The sequence below is a fragment of the Pezoporus flaviventris genome, unplaced genomic scaffold (assembly GCF_033815535.1).
Source record: "Pezoporus flaviventris isolate CSIRO_AGI_PZ_B2104156 unplaced genomic scaffold, CSIRO_AGI_Pfla_v1 ptg000029l, whole genome shotgun sequence".
Taxonomy (NCBI): domain Eukaryota; kingdom Metazoa; phylum Chordata; class Aves; order Psittaciformes; family Psittacidae; genus Pezoporus; species Pezoporus flaviventris.
Window position 1 is genome coordinate 5,536,824 of NW_026892577.1, and position 20,644 is coordinate 5,557,467.

Here is a 20,644-nt window from a genome sequence, read left to right on the forward strand (position 1 = left end):
CCCGTATGAAGACAGGCTGAGAAAGTTGGGGCTGTTCAGCCTGGAGAAGAGAAGGCTGCGTGGAGACCTCATAGCAGCCTTCCAGTATCTGAAGGGGGCCTACAGGGATGCTGGGGAGGGACTCTTCATCAGGGACTGTAGTGATAGGACAAGGGGTAACGGGTTAAAACTTAAACAGGGGAAGTTTAGGTTGGATATAAGGAGGAAATTCTTTCCTGTGAGGGTGGTGAGGCACTGGAATGGGTTGTCCAGGGAGGTTGTGAATGCTCCATCCCTGGCGGTGTTCAAGGCCAGGTTGGACAGAGCCTTGGGTGACATGGTTTAGTGTGAGGTGTCCCTGTCCATGGCAGGGGGTTGGAACTTGATGATCTTAAGGCCCTTTCCAACCCTAACTGTTCTATGATTCTAATGTAGTCTATTTGGCCTAAAAAAAAAAGGAATCAGAAGAAACACGTTCTAGAATGAAGATTTCTCTGGAGACAGTGGAAGTCCCCATTCCCTGTGCCCACTGCAAACAGGGCAAGAGAAAAATCATCTGGTGTAAATATTAGTAAAATCTTCCTGATTACACAGAGAGACGAGTCGGAACAGCACAGGAAGGTTTGTACTTTCCTTTTCTAAAGTTCAAAAGGCTTAGGCAAGCCTTGGGCAGGAAAGGGTGAGGGTGCATATTCTTGAACTAGATGATCTGTGATTTCAGGATTCGGGTCTAGAGTCTATCCTGGCAGAATGACACAGTTACAGAGCTGGAAGAAGCCCTGTATGGTGACAGCCAGGCATCCCATCCCTCAGAGACTCCTTAGCCAGAAATGGATTTGTTGTGCTCAAAGAGATGGTGCAGAGTGATGGAATCCCACAGCAGCTTTGGAGAAGAGCTTCCAGGGAATGTCTTTTCTTCCATTTTCAGCCTCTGTAGCTCCAGAACTGGGGTTTCCCTCTGTCTTTATGCAGAATTCAGGCCTTTGAACACCACTGAAACAGAAATAGGAAAAGGTGATGCTTTCCCACCTTGAGAAATAAGCACGTCCCAAACACTCTTATCTCAAAAGCAGAAGAGACAGGCTGTGGAAACATGCAGACTGGAAATTAAGCTTTTGAATAGGAGCTGAGTCAGAAGAGATTGTATAAATATTTATGTTGGTTCATTTTGAGTTACTGATGCTGATTTCATCTTTCGTTACATAAAATTTTATAATGATTGTTTAAAAGTCCAGACTGGATTTTAAAAGCGATATACAAAGCGTATTTGTCAAATTTACTACTGGAGTAAGTTTGCTCTAATGATGATTTTAGTGAGTCTAGTTTCTTACTGTAGTAGCTGGCTTGGCCTAATTCAATTGGAAGCTGGACAAATACCTCCTTTGGGTCAACTCCACCTTAATCAGATCTCTCAGTATCAATAATCCTACGCCTAGTAAACCCATGAGTTATTTTGTTGTTTCTGGCAAGATAAAACTCTCTGTATTCAAAACCAGTGATTGAGTTTGTTCCACATCACTGTATATTAATGCAATCTACCTCACGGGGGGGTTGGAAATATAAGATCCTTAAGGAAATATAAGGAAATATAAGATCCTTAAGATCCAACCCCAACCATTCTGTGATTCTATAATAGAGGTATGTAAATACACCTGCACACAAACATGTACGTACAAATGTGTACATATCCGTATAGAGAACAGGCATGTGTCCTCCCTACACACCTCATCACTTCTGTAAGCAACAGAGGTCACTGTAGTACAGAACAAAGCTCCCTTTTGGCATCCGCTTAAAGGCACCCCTGCAGGCAGGTCCATATCAAGCACCAACACCTTTTAAGTGTGGTATTAGCTGAAAATCAGTCATGTTTCTATGACAGCAATGGAAGCAAGATGTATTCACAAATAAATGTTTGCAGAAAATGTCCTTGTTTGGGAAACAAATGAGCACTTGGTCTGGAAATGCTGTGGTACCAGTGACATCCCTGTGGTACTTGGTGGCATCAAAACTCTTCCAGTGAGCTCTGTTTGCAATGGGATGAGTGCACATGCCTTTGTATGCATCATTTCTCTCTCTCTTTTTCCCAGCTGTTTTTACCAGTAACACTTTCACAGAGCAGGCCAGCCCTCCTCTCTCCCAAATCCATTCATTTATTCATCACTTAGGGCTTGATTTTGGTTGCCAATGAACCCAAAGGTGCTCCAGACACATTCTTCTTCTCCAACCAGCTCTTTTTCCTGTCATTCCTTGAGTGTATTTTTGTGGCTGTAACATAAGAGGGGCATAACACAAAAGGAGGCCCCACTGAATCACTGCACCACACTTTTTTCACCAGCCAACAGTACAGCTCTCAGCTTGCCTTTGCCTTTCTGTAGCTATGGGAAAACATGGCTTTGTTCCAAATGGAGGTTGTTTCCACACCCCTAACTCATCAGGAGTTTGGTATAAAACAATGTAATTCAGTGTAAAGAGGTGAGCAGAGGTGTGAACCAGCACTTACTATTGAAGTACAAAGTACACATAATGCAGAGGTTTCATAAATGATTTGACACTCAGGTTTTTTCATGTAACTCAGTTGCATGCTAACATGAAATACAAACCAAACACATAGCATCCATGTCACCAAAATAAGTTATTGGGACATAAAATGAAATCCACATTCCAAGTTCTTTGTACTTCAGCAACAGAAGATGTCTGGCAGCTTTAGAAGACAGAGATTATCTCCATATTCTATGTATCACATTCTTCTCCCTGATATGTTGCCTTAAACTTTGGCACTTACTTAATCATTGAGGTCTTTTTTCAGGAACATGAGCAGTCTTTAACATGGAAGATATCTGAATGTGGAATCCTACAAACAGTAAGTTTCACCTAAAAAAAAGAGATTTTTATAGCTTGTTACATCTGGTCAACATCTGTGCTACTACCTGACTTGTATTTTAACCAGCTAAGTGAAAATGCCCTATTGAGACAGATAAGTGTTTTTTCATTGCTGAGACTGGCTTTCTTCTCTTTAGATGGCAACAGCATCTGATAACCTCAACTTTCTCAGCAAATTCAAATATGAATGAGTTCAGGTGTGGGTCAGAGAACCTGGATACTGAAATACAAGTCCAACTGAGAGGCACATAGGTATTAACATGTAGCAGATCACAGTGGTATTAAAGCACCCCTTAGAAATCTCCCACACTCTTCCAAAAGGTGGTATCACACAAGGAGATGTGGAGTGCTTGATAACCGACAGGGGGTAAGAGTCTATGGCTCTGCCCTCAGTACCCAAAACCACTACAAGCAACAGCATTGCATTGTTTATTTCCCAAAGTTTGCAAATCACAGGCCTCAGGCAAAAAAAAATACCAAGTAACTTTAATTTACTAATTGCTCAGTAGTACCTCTGGGGATTGCTCAGACTCCTTGAGATCAAGTCCTCAGACACAGCAGTGCTGAGCCTGCACTCCCCAAATAGCCCAGGAATGAGTGATGCTACATCAGAATGATGCTGGTGAGCTATTTGGTACTGAAGTTGTTCATGCCAAACTTAGAGTAAAGTGGTTTGATTGGAGCCACTAGAAATGCAAAAGACAACTTCCTTTCTCATTTGGCTTGATTCATTTGACTCTCACCTTCAGGTTAGTTAAGCCTACCTCCTTTCTTGTGGACCTGCTGATGAAGAAGTAAGCCTCCTCCACGTTCCGGGGTTGCAGATCATTCACAGCCACTATATGGTCTCCGTGGTTAAACAAGCAACCCACTTGGTGAGGACCAGTCCACTGGGAGACACTAGGGCATTTGGAGAACAGACAATAAAGGAAATATATGGGATACCCAGTCACTGCTAACAGAATGGCAATGGATGAACAGGACTGTGTTTATGGTACTGCCCTCTGAAAATAACACACAGGTTCAACGACTTTGCAACTTTATGATCTGTTTCTAGCTGAAACCAAGCTGCTTCATCCATCCCAACAGCTTCTCCTAAACCAGCGCATGACACTGACACTGCAGCATGTTAACAAGTGAGACTGGTGCTAGCAAGTTCATCAGTGAAAGTCAGGGATTGCAGTCCAAAAGACTTGCTGTAGATGTTTTAGCCCAATGTTTGCCTGAGATGGTTTCTGAAGTCATTCCAAAAGAACGAAATTAAAACTTATTAACATATGTTTTATCTATGATATAACTGCAAGATATCCATTGCTGTCCTGATGGGACCTTTTTGAGACCTCACTTAAAGTATTGTGTACAGTTCTGGTGTCCTCAACATAAAAAGGACATGGAACTGTTGGAACAAGTCCAGAGAAGGGCCACGAGAATGATCAGGGAACTGGAGCACCTCCTGTATGAAGACAGGCTGAGAAAGTTGGGGCTGTTCAGCCTGGAGAAGAGAAGGCTGCGTGGAGACCTCATAGCAGCCTTCCAGTATCTGAAGGGGGCCTATAGGGATGCTGGAGAGGGACTCTTCATTAGGGACTGTAGTGATAGGACAAGGGGTAACGGGTTAAAACTTAAACAGGGGAAGTTTAGATTGGATATAAGGAGGAAATTCTTTACTGTGAGGGTGGTGAGGCACTGGAATTGGTTGCCCAGGGAAGCTGTGAATGCTCCATCCTTGGCAGTGTTCAAGGCCAGGTTGGACAGAGCCTTGGGTGAGGTGGTTTAGTGTGAGGTGTCCCTGCCCATGGCAGGGGGGTTGGAACTGTATGATCTTAAGGTCCTTTCCAACCCTAACTATTCTATGATTCTATGGAAATTCCAGTTTCTCTTTCCTGCTGGTCTCTGACACTCTCCATGACAAGCTATTTAGGATTAACTGACCTGACAGCCACTCATTCACATCTGACAGGCACCACCACAAGACATCCAGAACTCACCATATTTGTCCTGCTGCTTCGGTAAGCTTTAGGTAACTGTCAATATCAGCCAGGGGGACGAAAACATCCAACTTCTGCAGCTGGGTCTCATCTTTAATTTGACTGTGAGGGAAAACATCAGAGACCATAGAATCACAGGACATCTCAAGTTGGAAGGGATCCATAACGATCATCAAGTTCAACTCCCTGCTCCTCACAGGACTACCTAAAACTAAATCATATGACTGAAAGTGTCATACAGATGCTCCTTGAACTCTGAAAGGCTTGACATGCTCTACCAGCGCCACAGCTGAAAACCATGAACATGCCTATGTTCTCTGCAATGACACTCACCTGAGCAGTATAGACAACTGAACCACTGACAGTGGTGATGAATTTTGCCTTCTCTGGAGGGTTGGCTGCTGGCTGGTGCTGTTTTCTGGGAATTGTAGGTCTCTGTTTGCTTCCAAGTCTCCTGGACACGTGCTGTCGTGCTGGCGTTTGGGAAGAGATGGGAGCCTATCACGTCTGCATGTAAGCTGGCAGCTCTCATCCAGCAACCTACTGAAGAGGCACAGTGATAAAAAATGAAGTGGTTTGACCATTCCAGGCACTCTTGCTGTGTTTGAAGCTGATCAAATAGCCATCAGTGAAGCAAAGAATAACAAGTTCTTGTAGAATATCCAGTGGACAAAATTACAGCTAAATAAAATAAACAGTCCTTCTAAAAATGGACCATAAATCCCAAAATAAACCTTTTCAGTATTTAAAGACTATTCATTAAGCCCGAAAACATTCCAGCTAACAACATGCCTGGATAAAGAAACTGAGTGCAGAGTGTTGGCCTTGGCTGTACTGGCTTCTGAAGGGATTTAACACTGTCCCCTGGGAGATACAGGGGACATAATTCCGACATGCTTGAACTCATTTTAGGTTTATTTGATGAGCCTTACAGTGCCTGGAGCGGGATCCCCTCCACACCCCAAACAAGACTGGGGTTCATAGCAAAAGCTGGTAGAGTTTGGTATATTTTAACTTGAATGGCATTGACTAGTGAGAGTTTTATAGTAATTCCCTCCAGGGACTGCCAAAGACACAGAAGAGCTTGAACAGATCTATTGCAATCAACTGGTTCATGTGTCTGCACTTGCAATTGCCTCCCACTATGTGGCATAAGACCTGACTGTCAGTAGGCAGGCTACAGCTAAAAGCTAATGACGAGTCCTCTGGGTCAGGAGGTACGGTTTTATTGTGAAGGCACACGTCAGTGTACTGCGCTAGACCGTGGACGTTGTAAAGTTTCCTTGTGGCATTAATGCTGTGTTACAAAGTTCAGGTCTGTCTCTGTGACATGCCAAAACACTGTAGTCAGCATCTGACCTGCTCTTTGAAGAGAAACTGGAAGGAAGGAAGGAAACAACCTACTCAGGATCACAGAACTTCCTTCTGCGAAAGCTTGGAGCTTTTCCAGTAAGTTTTTCCAGCTTTTCCCCAAGTCTCTTTCTCTTTTAACCACTAGATAATGCTGCCTGTTTGGAAAGTACCTGTCCAAAGGGTTGCTGGGCCTTGGCTACAGTACCTGAGTGAAGCAGTGGGTTATGTCATGAAAACCCAGCCAAAGTACGAGTCAACAAAAAGTGCTGCATTCTATAGCCAGAGCACATCCAAATGCATGAGTCTGCAACGTGAGTTTCAATTTCACCTTGATGAGTTTGAGTTTCACTCTGGTATTGCCACAAATTCTCAACTTTCTGAACCAAGACCAAAGAAGGATTCACTCAAACAAGATGCAGCCTCTAGATATTGTTATGTAAATACCACAGAGGACAGCTCTATCTGTACCACTTTGTCACTTGATTCACAAACCTTAATGAAGTTGTGACTTACAGTGATTTCATTGGCATATAAATGTTCTCCTGTACTGGGTTCATCTGCACTGCTTTCTCTTGCACATCAAATCCAGCTGTAGGGTCAGGATTTGATACCTCAGTAGTCCACTGTTTAAAACACATAACATAAGACATTAGTATCATTGCTCTGCCTAGAGAGAAAATCTTAATTTCCTTGTTTGGTTCAGAGCTCATGTTGTTTAAACACATCAGCTAATATAGCTTGGCTGTACAGTCCTGGGAGAGAGGCTGGGACTTCTGCAGTGTAGCTTCTCCTGACCACTAACTACATGGGAAGCCTGGAGGAATGAGCCTCCCAAATCAGGGGCAAAATTTGTTTAAATTACCAGTATGATTTCTCCTGCTCCCTTGTTTCACAGTGAAATGTAGGCACCAAAATATTTTACAGTGTTTTTAAAGCACTGGTTTGTTTTATGCAGCTTTTCTACCAGAAGGCTCCTTTGAAATAAGTCCAGTGTATTTTTTTCTTGTGCAAATGAAATCTCTGTTACCTTCTTCTTTATCTATGTATTTCTTTTGCAAGGTACTAGTGGCTCCTTAGACAAGTTCCTCTTTGGCTCATTAAATGTTTTCCGTCTCCTTGGAGATGCTAACAAACCAACAGAAAAAACAACTGACAAACTACCTGGGCTAAAATATTGCGGGGACTTTGGTAATAATCTTCTTCATCCAGTTTGATGTCTTCATCTGTATCTGACGACAGCAGATTTTCCTCACACGTTCCCAGAGTTTTATCCTGTTAAAAGAACGGGTTTGTATTTAACAGGTCCAGTTACACAGCTTGTTTAAGATGTATTTTTTTAATCTATATGGAGAAGTAATAGCACCGGCAAGCATCCACAGAAAACATGGAAAAACATGGTTCTCTTTAAAGAGAGATATGCTCAGAGCCAGTCTGGTTTAGAAACAAGGTTTCTATGTTTGTGTTTTTGAGATCCACTGCACACAGACAAAACTGGCTACTGGTATTATCACATTAGTACTTCTCATAGATGGGTTTGTGGTAACCAGGCAATTGCAATGGTTTGTGTGTTCACAACCTGTTGTTTTGTTTCAAAATCAAGTGAGTTAAACACTTCAGGTATGAACCTGCAGGCATTTAAGGTCACTTGAGTTCTAAAGTCTTTGCACCTGGAAAAAAAAATGTGGAAAACCTAGATGTGGATCATGATGCATTTGTCCTTTTTAAGCACCTTTTAATTGCTATCAAGTAAAGAGTGAATTTGGGACTTCCTTGACTAATGAGAAGTCTAATAGCTCATACTTCTCCATGCACTAGAACATATACTGGAGGCCTGCAGATCTGACACGGAATCCTTTGTGTCCTGACTGATTCTGCTTTCATAGATACTTGAAATTCTAAGTTTGCGGCAATTTGGTAAATCAAGAAGAAATTAATCCCTCCACTACATTTACCTTTCTAAGTCCCAAAGATAAATGATTGATTTTCATATCTCCTGGTTGACTTCACTGTAGTGAAGACTGGTAATTAGTATTTAGCTGCCTCCCAATGCAATTCTTCACGCCATGTCTGTGATTCAACCCCTTTTTATCTCTTCACTTACATTCTTGGTTTCCATGGTGATCGCTTTAATAATTGCTAAGTATGCCACAGAATATATTACTGTTTTCAAGGTAAATGAAACTAATTACTCTCTTACATGTAAAGAGAGGAAACTGGCATCGAATAGATATTAAAGATTATGAAGGTATTTTTGTTCCTTGTTGGTATAAACAACATACAAAGCAACTCATGCAGTAGGAGTCAGAACAAACCTCCAAAGATCCTTCAAGAAGTGCATAACAAAACCACAGCAGGAGCAAAGCTGGCTCTGCAGTCATGATCCAAAGTCATGAATGAGTTTCCTAGTGGCTTTTCAGGGGCTATGGATCAATCAAACAAGTAAACACTTCAGGAGAAGGGGGAAGAGGAGGTGATTTTATGAAGTCTTGAGATCCTCCAGCTCCTAGGAAATCTCAGCTGACAGCACTCATCAGCTTCCCAAACTGAGCCTTCAATCACAGACAGTGGCTATCTTTTGCTAAATGCTTAGTGTTTCTCCTTGGTACCATTGCAGATTACAGGGAAAGTGGGAAGAAGGTTAAGCTGCAGCAGCACTGCATTGCCACGAAGCAGTTTATGGACATCCCTGTTCCTCCAGGTTTTACCACCAGAGAAGTGCAGTTAACTTCAGTGTATAGTTATTATCAATTGAACAGCTAAACAAGACCTTTATGCCTCTGTTGAACCATGATCTGTTGGAACAAGTCCAGGGGAGGGCCACGAGGATGATCAGGGGACTGGAGCACCTCCTGTATGAAGACAGGCTGAGAAAGTTGGGGCTGTTCAGCCTGGAGAAGAGAAGCTGCATGGAGACCTCAGAGCAGCCTTCCAGTATCTGAAGGGGGCCTATAGGGATGCTGGGGAGGGACTCTTCATTAGGGACTGTAGTGACAGGACAAGGGGTAACGGGTTAAAACTTAAAGGGGAAGTTTAGATTGGATGTAAGGAGGAAGTTCTTTACTGCAAGGGTGGTGAGGCACTGGAATGGGTTGCCCAGGGAGGTTGTGAATGCTCCATCCTTGGCAGTGTTCAAGGCCAGGTTGGACAAAGCCTTGGGTGAGATGGTTTAGTGTGAGGTGTCCCTGCCCATGGCAGGGGGCTTGGAACTGGATGATCTTTAGGTCCTTTCCAACCCGAACTATTCTATGATTCTATCGTTCTATGATGTGGACTTATATTAGAGAGAAAGTAGACTATGGAGAAAAATTGCTGTAGCACAAGATGGACATGATACCTGGATAACAACTGAGTAATTGTTAATTATAGGCTCCTCAGGGAAAGTTACGTGTTGCACTTGGGCAGAGGAACTGATCAAAATCTCTCTCTGTGTCTAAAATGTCCTGACAAGGATGCCTAGCTGCCTTCAACACAGTAATGCTCAGTGTAGGGTGATGCAAGTCAGGGCTCCTTACTTTGATGTATTTCAGGTATTTAAAGCTGTGTATCAAAATAGCTGATACTGAATTGCTGAGTCAGATTTGGTTTGGTAGGTCCAAAAAGTGAACTGAAAGGGAGCCAGGTCCCCAGGCCTCTGCAGGGTCCTTGCCTGTGTGACTAGACTTGGCTGACATTGAAAGGCCTGTGTGTGCATGAGTAATGGCTACTGAACAAGATCTGGGCCTGGATGAGGGAACCACCAGTAAAAAGCGAAACCCATCAGATGCTAGAAATGTGGAGTCATACTTCTGAAAGGAAGTAAATACACGGGATTAATGTGGAAATCAGCTGTCTAGACATCATTGAGCAGAGAATAGATCTGGAGATGTTAGCAGATGCTGAACTTATGAGGCAACTGAAGTATTTTTATCGAATGGACAAATACTTTTGTTTCTTGTTAGCTGCATGGCAAGGTCAGTTATTTTCACACATGCTGAAACAGAAAGACGAGCTTCCTGCTATTGCCTCTGCTTCAGGCTAAAAAGGTAAAATGCAGATTCCTTGTATTTTAACCCTCATGGTCAGTCCGTCTTGTGTCTAGACAGCTGCATGTAATACATATAATACACGCTCCCTGAGGCATCGTAAGTATGAGGAGAATTAACGAATGAGACAGAAAAAGCATGCATAAGGAAGAGACAGAAAGACAACCTTGCTTTGCATCCAGAGGAGCAATAGTTAAAGTCAGACTAAGGGTCAACCCTATGCATTTCAGAGCTCAGACTCACAGTTGAATTATTGCAGCTTCATAAAGCACTGTGTATCAGCTTAGCTTTGCTAACAGCCCATGGCATTCCAATGTCGTTTCAACTATTTTCACTTCTTTACACTAAATTTAGCTGTATTATCTCATACATGCTGCCAGCCCATATACATGGATGGTGACTGCAGCACGTGAGTTACCACACTGTTAGCTATGACAGTAGAAATTCTCTAGATCATAGCCCAATGCATAAACTGCCAATAAATATTTGGGTTTAAACTTGGCTGCCAAACTGCATTCTGGTGTGGTAGACCTTTGGTTGCGCCTTCTGTTCCGTTGACTCTGCTGCGAAGGGAGGGGATGGGTGAGAACCACCTGATTGCTGCAGGACTTTGCTCAGGAAACGCAGGTCAGCACGTTCAGGCAGTAATACATTCATCACTGTGCCTTTTTGGATCATCTCTGCCAGATATGGAAGCTACATTACCTGAGATCATATTAATGCTGACAGAAGGTCAGCCCTGAGGTGTGCCTTGATTTAACAAATCTGTGTTCTGTAGTTCAGCAGTTCAGTTTGATTGATTGAATTGCTACTGCAGAAAGAAAGCATTTGGGAAGATTGTGGCACGGAGGAGAAATGCAATGGAAGGAGCAAATCCTCAAGCAGAGCAACCTGAGAGTTTTTAAACAAGTTCTGAGAAAGTTATTTTCACTGCTAAACAAGACAACAGGCAAAATATTTAGGAACCTCTCACGGTGAAAACCAATTCAGTGTGCTGGGAAAGTATCATCTATAGCTACAGATACTCAGGCGAGACAAGAGCCGACAGTCACTTCCGCAGACTGAAGAAGTAAAGAGCTGTTCAATTCGTTCTGCTCACCAGACTTGGAAAAATTCCTCTTGCTGAGTCACACTGAGCCTGATGAGGGCCAGGATCTGAGTTAGGCCTGTTCTTGTCTTCTGAGGAACCATTCTCCTATATACAAAAGGAAAGAAGTTGACTCCTAAAGGTACACTGGATGTGCTTCACCTCCTCTCAGCTTCCTCTAGCTAGGCCATGTGCATACAGCTTTGTGACTAGAGAAAACCCAACAATTCCTTGGCTGCTGTTCAGCCTGTCACCAGAGGATGAGGACTGCAATTGCTCTGGGACAGAAGCAATGCTTTCCTTCCTGTCTATTTAAATACTGAGGGGGAAGATCTGATCTGGAAGGCACAGAGAAACTGAATCTGAACTCCCCTCTAAGTGTTACAGCCTGAAGAGAGAGACAGAGAAAAGCACAGTCACAAAACAGGAGGAATGTGGCTAGCAGCTGCCAAAACAATCATCACACAGCTTTGCCAAGGCATGTCAAAGCGAATCTTCAGGGGCTTATTTCATGCCTGCTAATCTTTGCCAGTCAGTTGAGACAGCAAGCGAGTATCATTTCTCATCACCATCAACACCTGCCTTTACTTACATGCAGGCTTTCCTCAGGAGTCTTTCCTTTCTGGGCCCTTTCTGACGTTATCATTTAGCTCCTACTCAGGAACCTCATCAGAGAGCAGAACAGACCACCTGGGCACCCACGGCACAAGCTCTGAAGAACTTGTGGTGGAAAAAGTCAACTACACAACTCAAATATCACAGTCACCCCTCAGAACAAGCTCATTATAAGCATGGCTCATCTGTTTACCTTCTGGTAGCTCTGCCTTTCTAGGAAACTGGTCGTATCGATAGAATTTAAGAACAGTGGCAAAGAGGAAGGCCGGCTTCTGACTTCTGAATTTGGAAGACCTTGGTTCTAGAAGTAAGATAACAGCAGTGTAAAAAGACAGGTACCAGTTGGGCATGGGCTACAATATACCAACGCATCCCACCAGTCCAAATCTCTACTTCTAATGGCTCAGAGTGCTTGTCTACATGACATTTTTCAGCCAATAGATTTGCTCTGCTTGCACTTTGAGCTGACTGAAAGCTGCAGGGATGTAAGTAGCTTAGTGCTGAGTCTGAATAGCAGGCCTGGCTGGCTGACAAGGTGAAGAAACTTGAGACTGAGCTTGAACTAATAATAGGGCTTCAGCTGGTTCATAACACAGACAGAGTAGATGTGGGTTGGTTTGTAAAACCAACATAAATGTAATTAAAAAGCATGCAGTAAGATAGCACACAGACTTGCATTCTGACTCATCAAGGTGCAATTCACTGCAGCATAATGTCAATCATCTCCTAATTTCCGTGTAGCTTACTCTTCAAAGAGATTCTTTCAATGTCAAATCAATCCCAGCAGACAGACTGTGCAGCACCTGCTTAATGCATAAAACCAGGGTACAGGATTTATATGGAAAACGAATTTCTGATTAAGCAAGGCAAGGGCCAACTTGCAAAGCCAAAATCAGGTTTCTAATGACATTACAAACTTCTTTCTTTCTAAAACCAAGTGCAGAAACGTGTCACCTGAGGGCAGCATCCACCACTTTTGGCCTCCTTGCAGACTGAAGATATCACAGTGACCCAGTCCTCTGTTTCCTGCCTGTAGTTTGGAACAATAGAAGTGAAAACCTATTCACAGGTAAAACACAAGGAAAGCTCATTTGCCTACCTACTTCTTCCTATGGGGCCGAAAACAATGCTTCCTGAAACCAACGGGGAAAATGTGCACTTCCCTTTCAAAAGAGAGTGCTGGGTTTGACTTCAGAGAGATGCAGCCCAATATTGGGAGCTAAAAGGTATTCAGGAGGGAGTAGTATGTGTGTGTGCAAGAGACATGGAGATGGGGAGGTGGGATGGTGCTTTCTGCTACATTTTCTGTGTGTAATGCTGCCCTGTTGAGTCCTGCCTTAAACACAGCTAGCAAGGCTTGGGAATGCATTTGGGCTAGCAGGATGAGAAACACGCCACGAAAGGACCCGGGAAGCCCTGTTTCATGCTTGTGGTGGATTTAGCTGGATTAATTCCAGACCACTTCCCACCAGTCATAGGCTGTGAGAGCAGTGCCCTGGGGTAAAGCATGAGGTGGCACGCTGAGGTGGCACACAGGTATGTGTTTGCCTTCAGCACTTACCAGCATTTCATACATCAGCTGCTCTTCTGCGTGAGGGCAGAAACCCCCCTGACACGCCTGTGGCTGGGAAACTGAAGAGGAAAAGCAGGAAGCAGCAGCAGAGGAGCCCTGTGCCAAATGTCCTCCATCACCTAACTGAGCTTTGGCTGATCACCTCGACAGCAGCAGTTTCTGCCCCTGCTGAGGACTGGACTGCAGCCTGGGAAAGCAGGGAGCACACCATCCTGCTGCAGTAAAGGCCCCAGGCATTCCTCTTAGGATCTGTTTTCACTTGGGGGAGTTTTCCAGTGATTTATCCACAAGGAGCAGAAGCTTTCCTAACTCCCAGCAGCCACTGAGTGAGAAGACAAAGCTCTCTGCTCTTCCTTGACCCTTAATAGTACAGTTTGACGTGGCACTGCCACACTGATGTGCTGCCACCATCCCCATGCTCCTGCTACTCCCTTGTGTTGGACATTGTAAGCGTGGGAATGATACAGGAAAGAGCAGTTTCCCATTTAATGAACCATTGATCAACCATCCCAGAGCTAAGCAGTCACTAGCTGAGACACAAGAAGGGGTGGAAGCGGCTGGAAAGGAGCTGGACCTTGCCTTGGGCCAGCGGCTCAGTGTTACATTATCTTAACCGTAATGTCTGTATTTGCACATCTTTCTATGCCTACCTGCTGCTCCCAATGAGGTAGTAACACCTGTTTCCAGTGCTGATGGACATCACCTGCTCAGGAAGGCATTTAAACATCTTCCTCACCATCTCCATCATTTTGGGTTTGCTGATGCCAACTTCAATATTTATGATTCTGTTAAGAGAACCATACAGAACATCTTATATAACTATACATACATAGACAAAAACATACACATATGTGTGTATTTGTGTATATTACTCTAAGCACAGCATAATATGGTGGGTTCTGCATGGGAAAAGGTAAACAAAAAAATATCCTTAAAGTAATAAGCACACACAATCAAAAGACATGATCTTTCAGTGAAGAGAACTTCCAAGCAGAAGAATAAAATTGACTTTAGCAAAGACTTGTGTCCAGATTTTGGATCTATAAAAGGGGCTGTTGGTCTAACACAGTCTTGAAAAGAAATGATAGTAAGAAAAACTGCTGGCAGATGTCTTTGAACCACTGCAGAACAATACATTTGATTTGAAATGAATTGTGTATTAACAGTGTTTCAATGGAGGGGAAGACGAACAGAATGTTCCTCTTCATGGGTCCTTAAATGTAAGCACTACTTCCATTAACTCCCAAGAAGTTAAATGAGTAAAAATAACAACAACAATGCTGATGGTAATAATGTAACCACATCACACTGAGCAAATTGGAATTTCTTTGAAAGCTTCACAATGTAAATCCTTTTAATGGAAACAGCACAATAGCAATGGGAGTACAGTGACCTCCATGCCTAACAGTTCCAGAAGCCTGGAGTATTAAGCTCCAGGTCTAACTGGTAAAATCCTTAACTTTACATTTCCCTTTACATTTACTGTTTCCTTTCCAAGTATTTCATACCATATGTAACACGGTGAAGGGTGCTAGTACAAGACCAATGACACCCAGCCTTGCTGCAGTGCGCACAGTGCTGAGGGGGAATGAATGTTCCGTTGATACGCTGGAGGGAAGGAATGCCATCCAGAGGAACCTCGACACGGTTGTGAGGTGGGCTGATGCCAACCTCATGAAGTTTAACCATGCCAAGTGCAAGGTCCTACAAATGGGTCGGAGCAATCCCAGGCACAGCTACAGGTTGGGCAGAGAAGAGATTCAGAGCAGCCCTGTGGAGAAGGACTTGGGGGTGTTGGTTGATGAGAAAATGAACATGAGCCAGCTTCAGTGTGCGCTTGCAGCCAAGAAAGCCAACCGTATCCTGGGCTGCATCAAAAGGAGCGTGACCAGGAGGTTGAAGGAGGTGATCCTGCCCCTCTACTCTGCTCTTGTGAGACCTCACCTGGAGTATTGTGTGCAGTTCTGGTGTCCTCAACATAAAAAGGACATGGAACTGTTGGAACAAGTCCAGAGAGGCCACGAGGATGATCAGGGGACTGGAGCACCTCCTGTGTGAAGACGGGCTGAGGAAGTTGGGGCTGTTCAGGCTGGAGAAGAGAAGGCTGCGTGGAGACCTCATAGCAGCCTTCCAGTATCTGAAGGGGGCCTATAGGGATGCTGGGGAGGGACTCTTCATTAGGGACTGTAGTGACAGGACAAGGGGTAACGGGTTCAAACCTAAACAGGGGAAGTTTGGATATAAGGAGGAAATTCTTTACTGTGAGGGTGGTGAGGCACTGGAATGGGTTGACCAGGGAGGTTGTGAATGCTCCATCCCTGGTGGTGTTCAAGGCCAGGTTGGACAGAGCCTTGGGTGACATGGTTTAGTGTGAGGTGTCCCTGCCCATGGCAGGGGGTTTGGAACTGAATGATCTTAAGGCCCTTTCCAACCCTAACTACTCTATGATTCGAAATTTCTAACCCAAACAGGCAAAGCAGAGGAATTTCTTGGTGGGGTAAGAGCAGCCAGCATCAGCCCAAAGGGCTATGTGAAAGCTAGAAAACCTCTGCATAACTTGCAAAGTACTTTGTAAAGCCATAAGGTTTTATATATATATATATGTGTGTGTGTGTGTGTGTATGTGTATGTGTATAAATATGTATATAAAGGTTGTGCACCCCGGTTCAGAGTGGCATAGCCCATCCTTACTTGCATGTGATTGCATAACACTGTCCTCACAGGAGATAAAATATCTTCTGTTATAGGAATCCTTTGGGATCACAGAGCCAGGATGTCTGCTTTGCACATACCACATCACCACAATCACTCACACAAATGTATCATGTTTCATCAAAGCAATCTAGGATTTCTACTTCTATATATACCATACATTGTATGTTGCACCCAAAGCCTGTAAAAGCCAAAAGGACACTCTTCTGGACTTCAGTGGGATTTGGATCAATAACCTCTATCAGCAACAAGTGTCTGTACAATCAATGCCCATTTAAGAGTGTTGATACATGAAAAAGTGATGCATTTAGTTACATACTGATCAACATCTATGGAGCCTTTTATGTTCTGGCCTTTCAGATACTTGAGGATGTAATTGCCCTTGCTGGTTTTGGACAAGATGAAAAAACGCCTTTTCCAGGAATTCTGCAGAAGAGAAAGTAATTTGTGTCTTGTTAGATTCCAGGATAGCAAAAATAACAGATGCTTGCTGAGAGATTGCTGGAATATGACTAATCTGTGCTAGTTTACCTGTGAGCTGAAAAGTTGAAGAGGTGGTGATTTGATGAGGAATCCGTGCTTGCACACTCCACCTTCAGGGCAAAATGTATTTGGAGTTCTCACTAACCAAAGGGAAATGAACAGCACCATTACTTATTTTGTTGGCAATTAACCTCTTACAAAGACCTGGAAATTGTTGCTGAGCACTGGGCTTCTGTGCTTAAATGCACATAAACTACATTACAATTAGAGAAGACAAACAGAAGTCAAGGCTATAAAATATAAGGCCAGACCAGGCTTCCCTGATGTCAATGTTACTGCTGGCCACTGTCCCAGACTGTAAACAAGTGATAGTGACAATGTAGGGAAGATATCATGGAAGGTATCATGAGCCTCTGTCTTATTTAACTGATCTTACTTAACTTCTGGAGTCTGGTCTTACTTAACTTCATAATTAGGGATCTGAAAGACAGTAAGCAGCCCCTAATGGAATCTGTAGGTGGCATTCACTTTGGACAGGTTGCAGACACAGCTAAGGATAGATCATCTTACACTGTGAATCATGTTGTGACAACAGGAAAAGCCTTTAAAAGTAAAATATGAGGGGGGTGGGAAATGCCTGAATGTATTCATGTGTACTCCATAGCCAGTTGTAGGTTTAGGATTCGTGTTTTCCAATCACTGATCAAAATCTCATTTTTATTAATGCACCTTAACTTCCAATGAAAGGACTGGCAGTATCATTCAATTTTTTAAGCTATAAACCATGTATGGGAAATAAAGATTTCTGAAGAATCCAGTGCCTGAAAGGCGCAGAGACAACCTCATTTTAGAACTTTCAGTAAGAGAAGATACATAATATGGATAAGTTCTAGGAAATATAACGTGACCAAACTTTGTGGTGGTGCAAGAAACACTTGGTTTTGAAATCCCGTTTACTACTGACTTCAGTGGAGGTCAAGGCTTCATCACCAGTGTACCTTCCAGTTCCCAGTGAATGTGATAGGGACAATAGAAACTTCTGCTATAAAGGGAAATACTGTATTTAGGCCAGATTCTTTAAGGAAGCAGAGGGCAGAATTAATACACAGTGTAAGTCCAGGTGAGGTCTCCATATTTTCAGTATGCTGTTTTCACCTGTTTTTCACCTACTGTTCACCACAAAATCCTTGGCAGGCAGAGGGCAAAGAGAATGGTACCATATGCTGATAAGAACGGATTGAAACCTGATTCAACCTTACCACCAACAAACCTTAGGAAACAACATTTTGTACCTGCAGAATTTCTTTTAGCTGTAGAAGCCATCCTGATAGTTTCTTTCACCCGATAGTAAGCAGAGCAAGAACATTGAAGCTAATTCCTTTGGCTTTACCTGCTGCTGAGCAGCACTTCACTGCATGCACGCTTGCCTAAGAAAATAACAAATACCTCACAAGTAGGTGTTTTTTTCATAGTGGTGATAAAACTATGTAAAATAAGCACAGAAAATCTATAAAAAACTATATAATATAAATAATAAACTATATAATCTATAATAAATGATATAAATAATTTCATATAAGCATAATACATCATAGTATTTTATATTACAAAGTAAATTATACCTTTTATGCTCCAATATTATATTCACTTTGTTACAATATAATTATAAAATTACAAACAATAAGACATCATAAATTTCTATAAGCCAAAGAGATGGTTTGCCTAGGACATGGTGTGACCTGTCAGGAGAACCTCATTTTGCCCCTTCCTCTGCACTAGATGGAACACCTATAACCTGGGAATATCACATCCCATTTATGTTGCTGACGCTGCCTTAGCAGTGTGATCAGCCCTGTATAAAATAAGTACATCTTGGCCTAAAGAACTGAAAATCTATTCAGAAAATCTAGTCATAGTACCATGGTAATTATAATAATTTGCAAGTCTGTAGCATTCTTAATGCAATGCCCTCTGAGTAATTTATAAACAGCGATGAAATAAACTTCACGGCTTTCAAAGAGGTGGATTAATATTGTGATTTTTCAGAGGGGTGAACAGAATGTATCTGTTTTTATTTACACCAGTTTAGTTTGGCAGTGTCTCCTCCAGTATTACCAGGGAAATGGGAATCTCACTGTAAACCTGAGAAGATAAATAACCTGCTCGTTGGCACAGACAGGTTCTGGCAGAGATGAGAACAGAGGCTGGCAGAGAGGCAGAAAGCACTGATGTCTTTCCATGGATTTCTCCAAAGTTTTGTTAAATCACCCTTTAACAAAACATGTAGGCAGTGGTCTTAGGATTTGGTAAGTGCTCTAGAGATGGAAGTATTTAGAAGGTAAATGGTGAGTTTGGTTAATGGGCTTCCATTAGTTTTTTTATTGGAGCTAATTTGCCTTTTGTCATTTTCCTTTGGGAAGAACAGTGGATGTCAGGATAAGAGAGCCAGACCTCCAAAGCACTGTTATTTCTTTGCAATGCATTTGTGAGCTCTGTGCTCCTTCCCATCAACTGCACACACACATCACTACATTTTGCACACCGGAGAGCTTTTTATTATCTCACAATTCCTTCTGTGTCCATCTAAAATCAGATCTAGCTTCTCTCATACATCTCCAATGGGTAACAGCATGTCTGTAACATCATTTAGGAAACTTAAGTTTCCATTTGCCTTACCTCAAAGCTCTCATTTATTGCAAAATCAAATCCTTTCCTGTTAGTAACTTGGTTTGAAGTTGTTTGTTAGCTGCAATGAGGTTACAATCTCCAGCATGCAGAGCCTCTTCTGGGAAAATGTGAAGGGTTATAAGTGCTGTTCTCTCATCCTCTGCTGAGCTCCCTGGCTAGACTGAGAGATCTAAGGGGTTTCTTTTGTTTCTGTTTCTTCAGTGATTGCCTCCATGGTGCCAGAACTAAACATGGTATGGTCAGGAGTGGTGGTCAGAAAGGGCTGGCTATTTTCTGGCCTCGCTCATCTGACATGGGGTAGATGACACACAAATTTCTACCTCAGACACACAACTAAAGCTATAGCCTTCCTCATCGCATTAGGCAATACCATGCTGTAGATGAGAATGACCCACTGCAAACTTAGGTCCACTGCAGATCTCTGCACAGCATTTCTACCTGTATTCTTTTGTGGGTTTTTGGTTTGGTGGTTTTCAGGGAAACCTTTGTGATTTGCCTTTTAGGGAGAAACTTCTGTTGTACAAATTTACTGCTAGGGTTTTCATCTCTTTCCTCCCCCCCAAAAAGGACAAAAAAGTGTCTTCCAAACCTAAAATTAACTGCACACCAAGTCAGACTGTTAGTGTCAACAGTGGCGTTGCAATGAAAGACAATGTAATACTCTTCTCTACATGACCAACAGAGTCACTGTGACAGGCAAACGAAGCAAATCTTGCAAAACAATGTTCCAAGAGCCTATGATAGGAACAAAGTCTCTTCTAGGTCTCAGCAAAGGTCAAGATTTACAGGGAGAAAGAGAGAAACCCAGGAGGTTATAGCTGTGCTATCTCACTCTCCATTTTGGAAACAAGTTTTTAGTTGCTGCATTTAATTGTCTTTTCAATGGAAAGCAATATTTTAAACAGCTTATGTCTAAATCAGAATAGTCAACTCCAATTCTATGACTATTCCCCCTCACACTTTTGTGTGCCTGGCATTAGGAGATTCGATCGCTTTCAACCCTTTGAAATGCAATGAGGCACTTCAGTTAAAATGCAAATAAAATGCTTCAAATTATTAAGACGTAGGCTATTATAAAGCCTCCAAAATATAATACCATGATAAGGAAAACAAACTGTGGTAATACTTACAGGTAAAATGTCTGTATGGTGCAGAAGGTCTTAGAATACACCTTTAAGCATTTCCAAATTCCTTGTATTGCCTCCTGGAGCAAAGCAGGTGTGTCCTTGCCCTGCATTGTGACAGCCTTCTTATAGTCCATGTG

At 42.7% G+C, this 20,644-nt stretch overlaps 1 protein-coding gene across 2 annotated transcripts; it reads right to left on the minus strand.

The window, feature by feature from the left end:
• Window positions 1–669: 669 nt before the first annotated feature.
• On the minus strand, window positions 670–18,137 carry PLEKHS1 (pleckstrin homology domain containing S1). Of its 2 annotated transcripts, XM_061458704.1 has the most exons (14): window positions 17,985–18,137; window positions 16,741–16,832; window positions 16,529–16,635; window positions 14,148–14,282; window positions 12,879–12,954; window positions 12,118–12,225; window positions 11,322–11,417; window positions 7,362–7,472; window positions 6,714–6,823; window positions 5,181–5,390; window positions 4,848–4,949; window positions 3,624–3,759; window positions 2,762–2,850; window positions 670–972 (listed from the first exon to the last, which is right to left on the minus strand). In XM_061458704.1, the coding sequence occupies exons 1-13, from the start codon at window positions 18,013–18,015 to the stop codon at window positions 2,782–2,784; spliced, it is 1,383 nt and encodes a 460-aa protein (XP_061314688.1). In that variant the 5' UTR covers window positions 18,016–18,137; the 3' UTR covers window positions 670–972; window positions 2,762–2,781. The 2 variants fall into 2 exon arrangements, with proteins under 2 accessions (XP_061314688.1, XP_061314689.1); XM_061458705.1 differs by lacking the exon at window positions 11,322–11,417.
• Window positions 18,138–20,644: the final 2,507 nt, after the last annotated feature.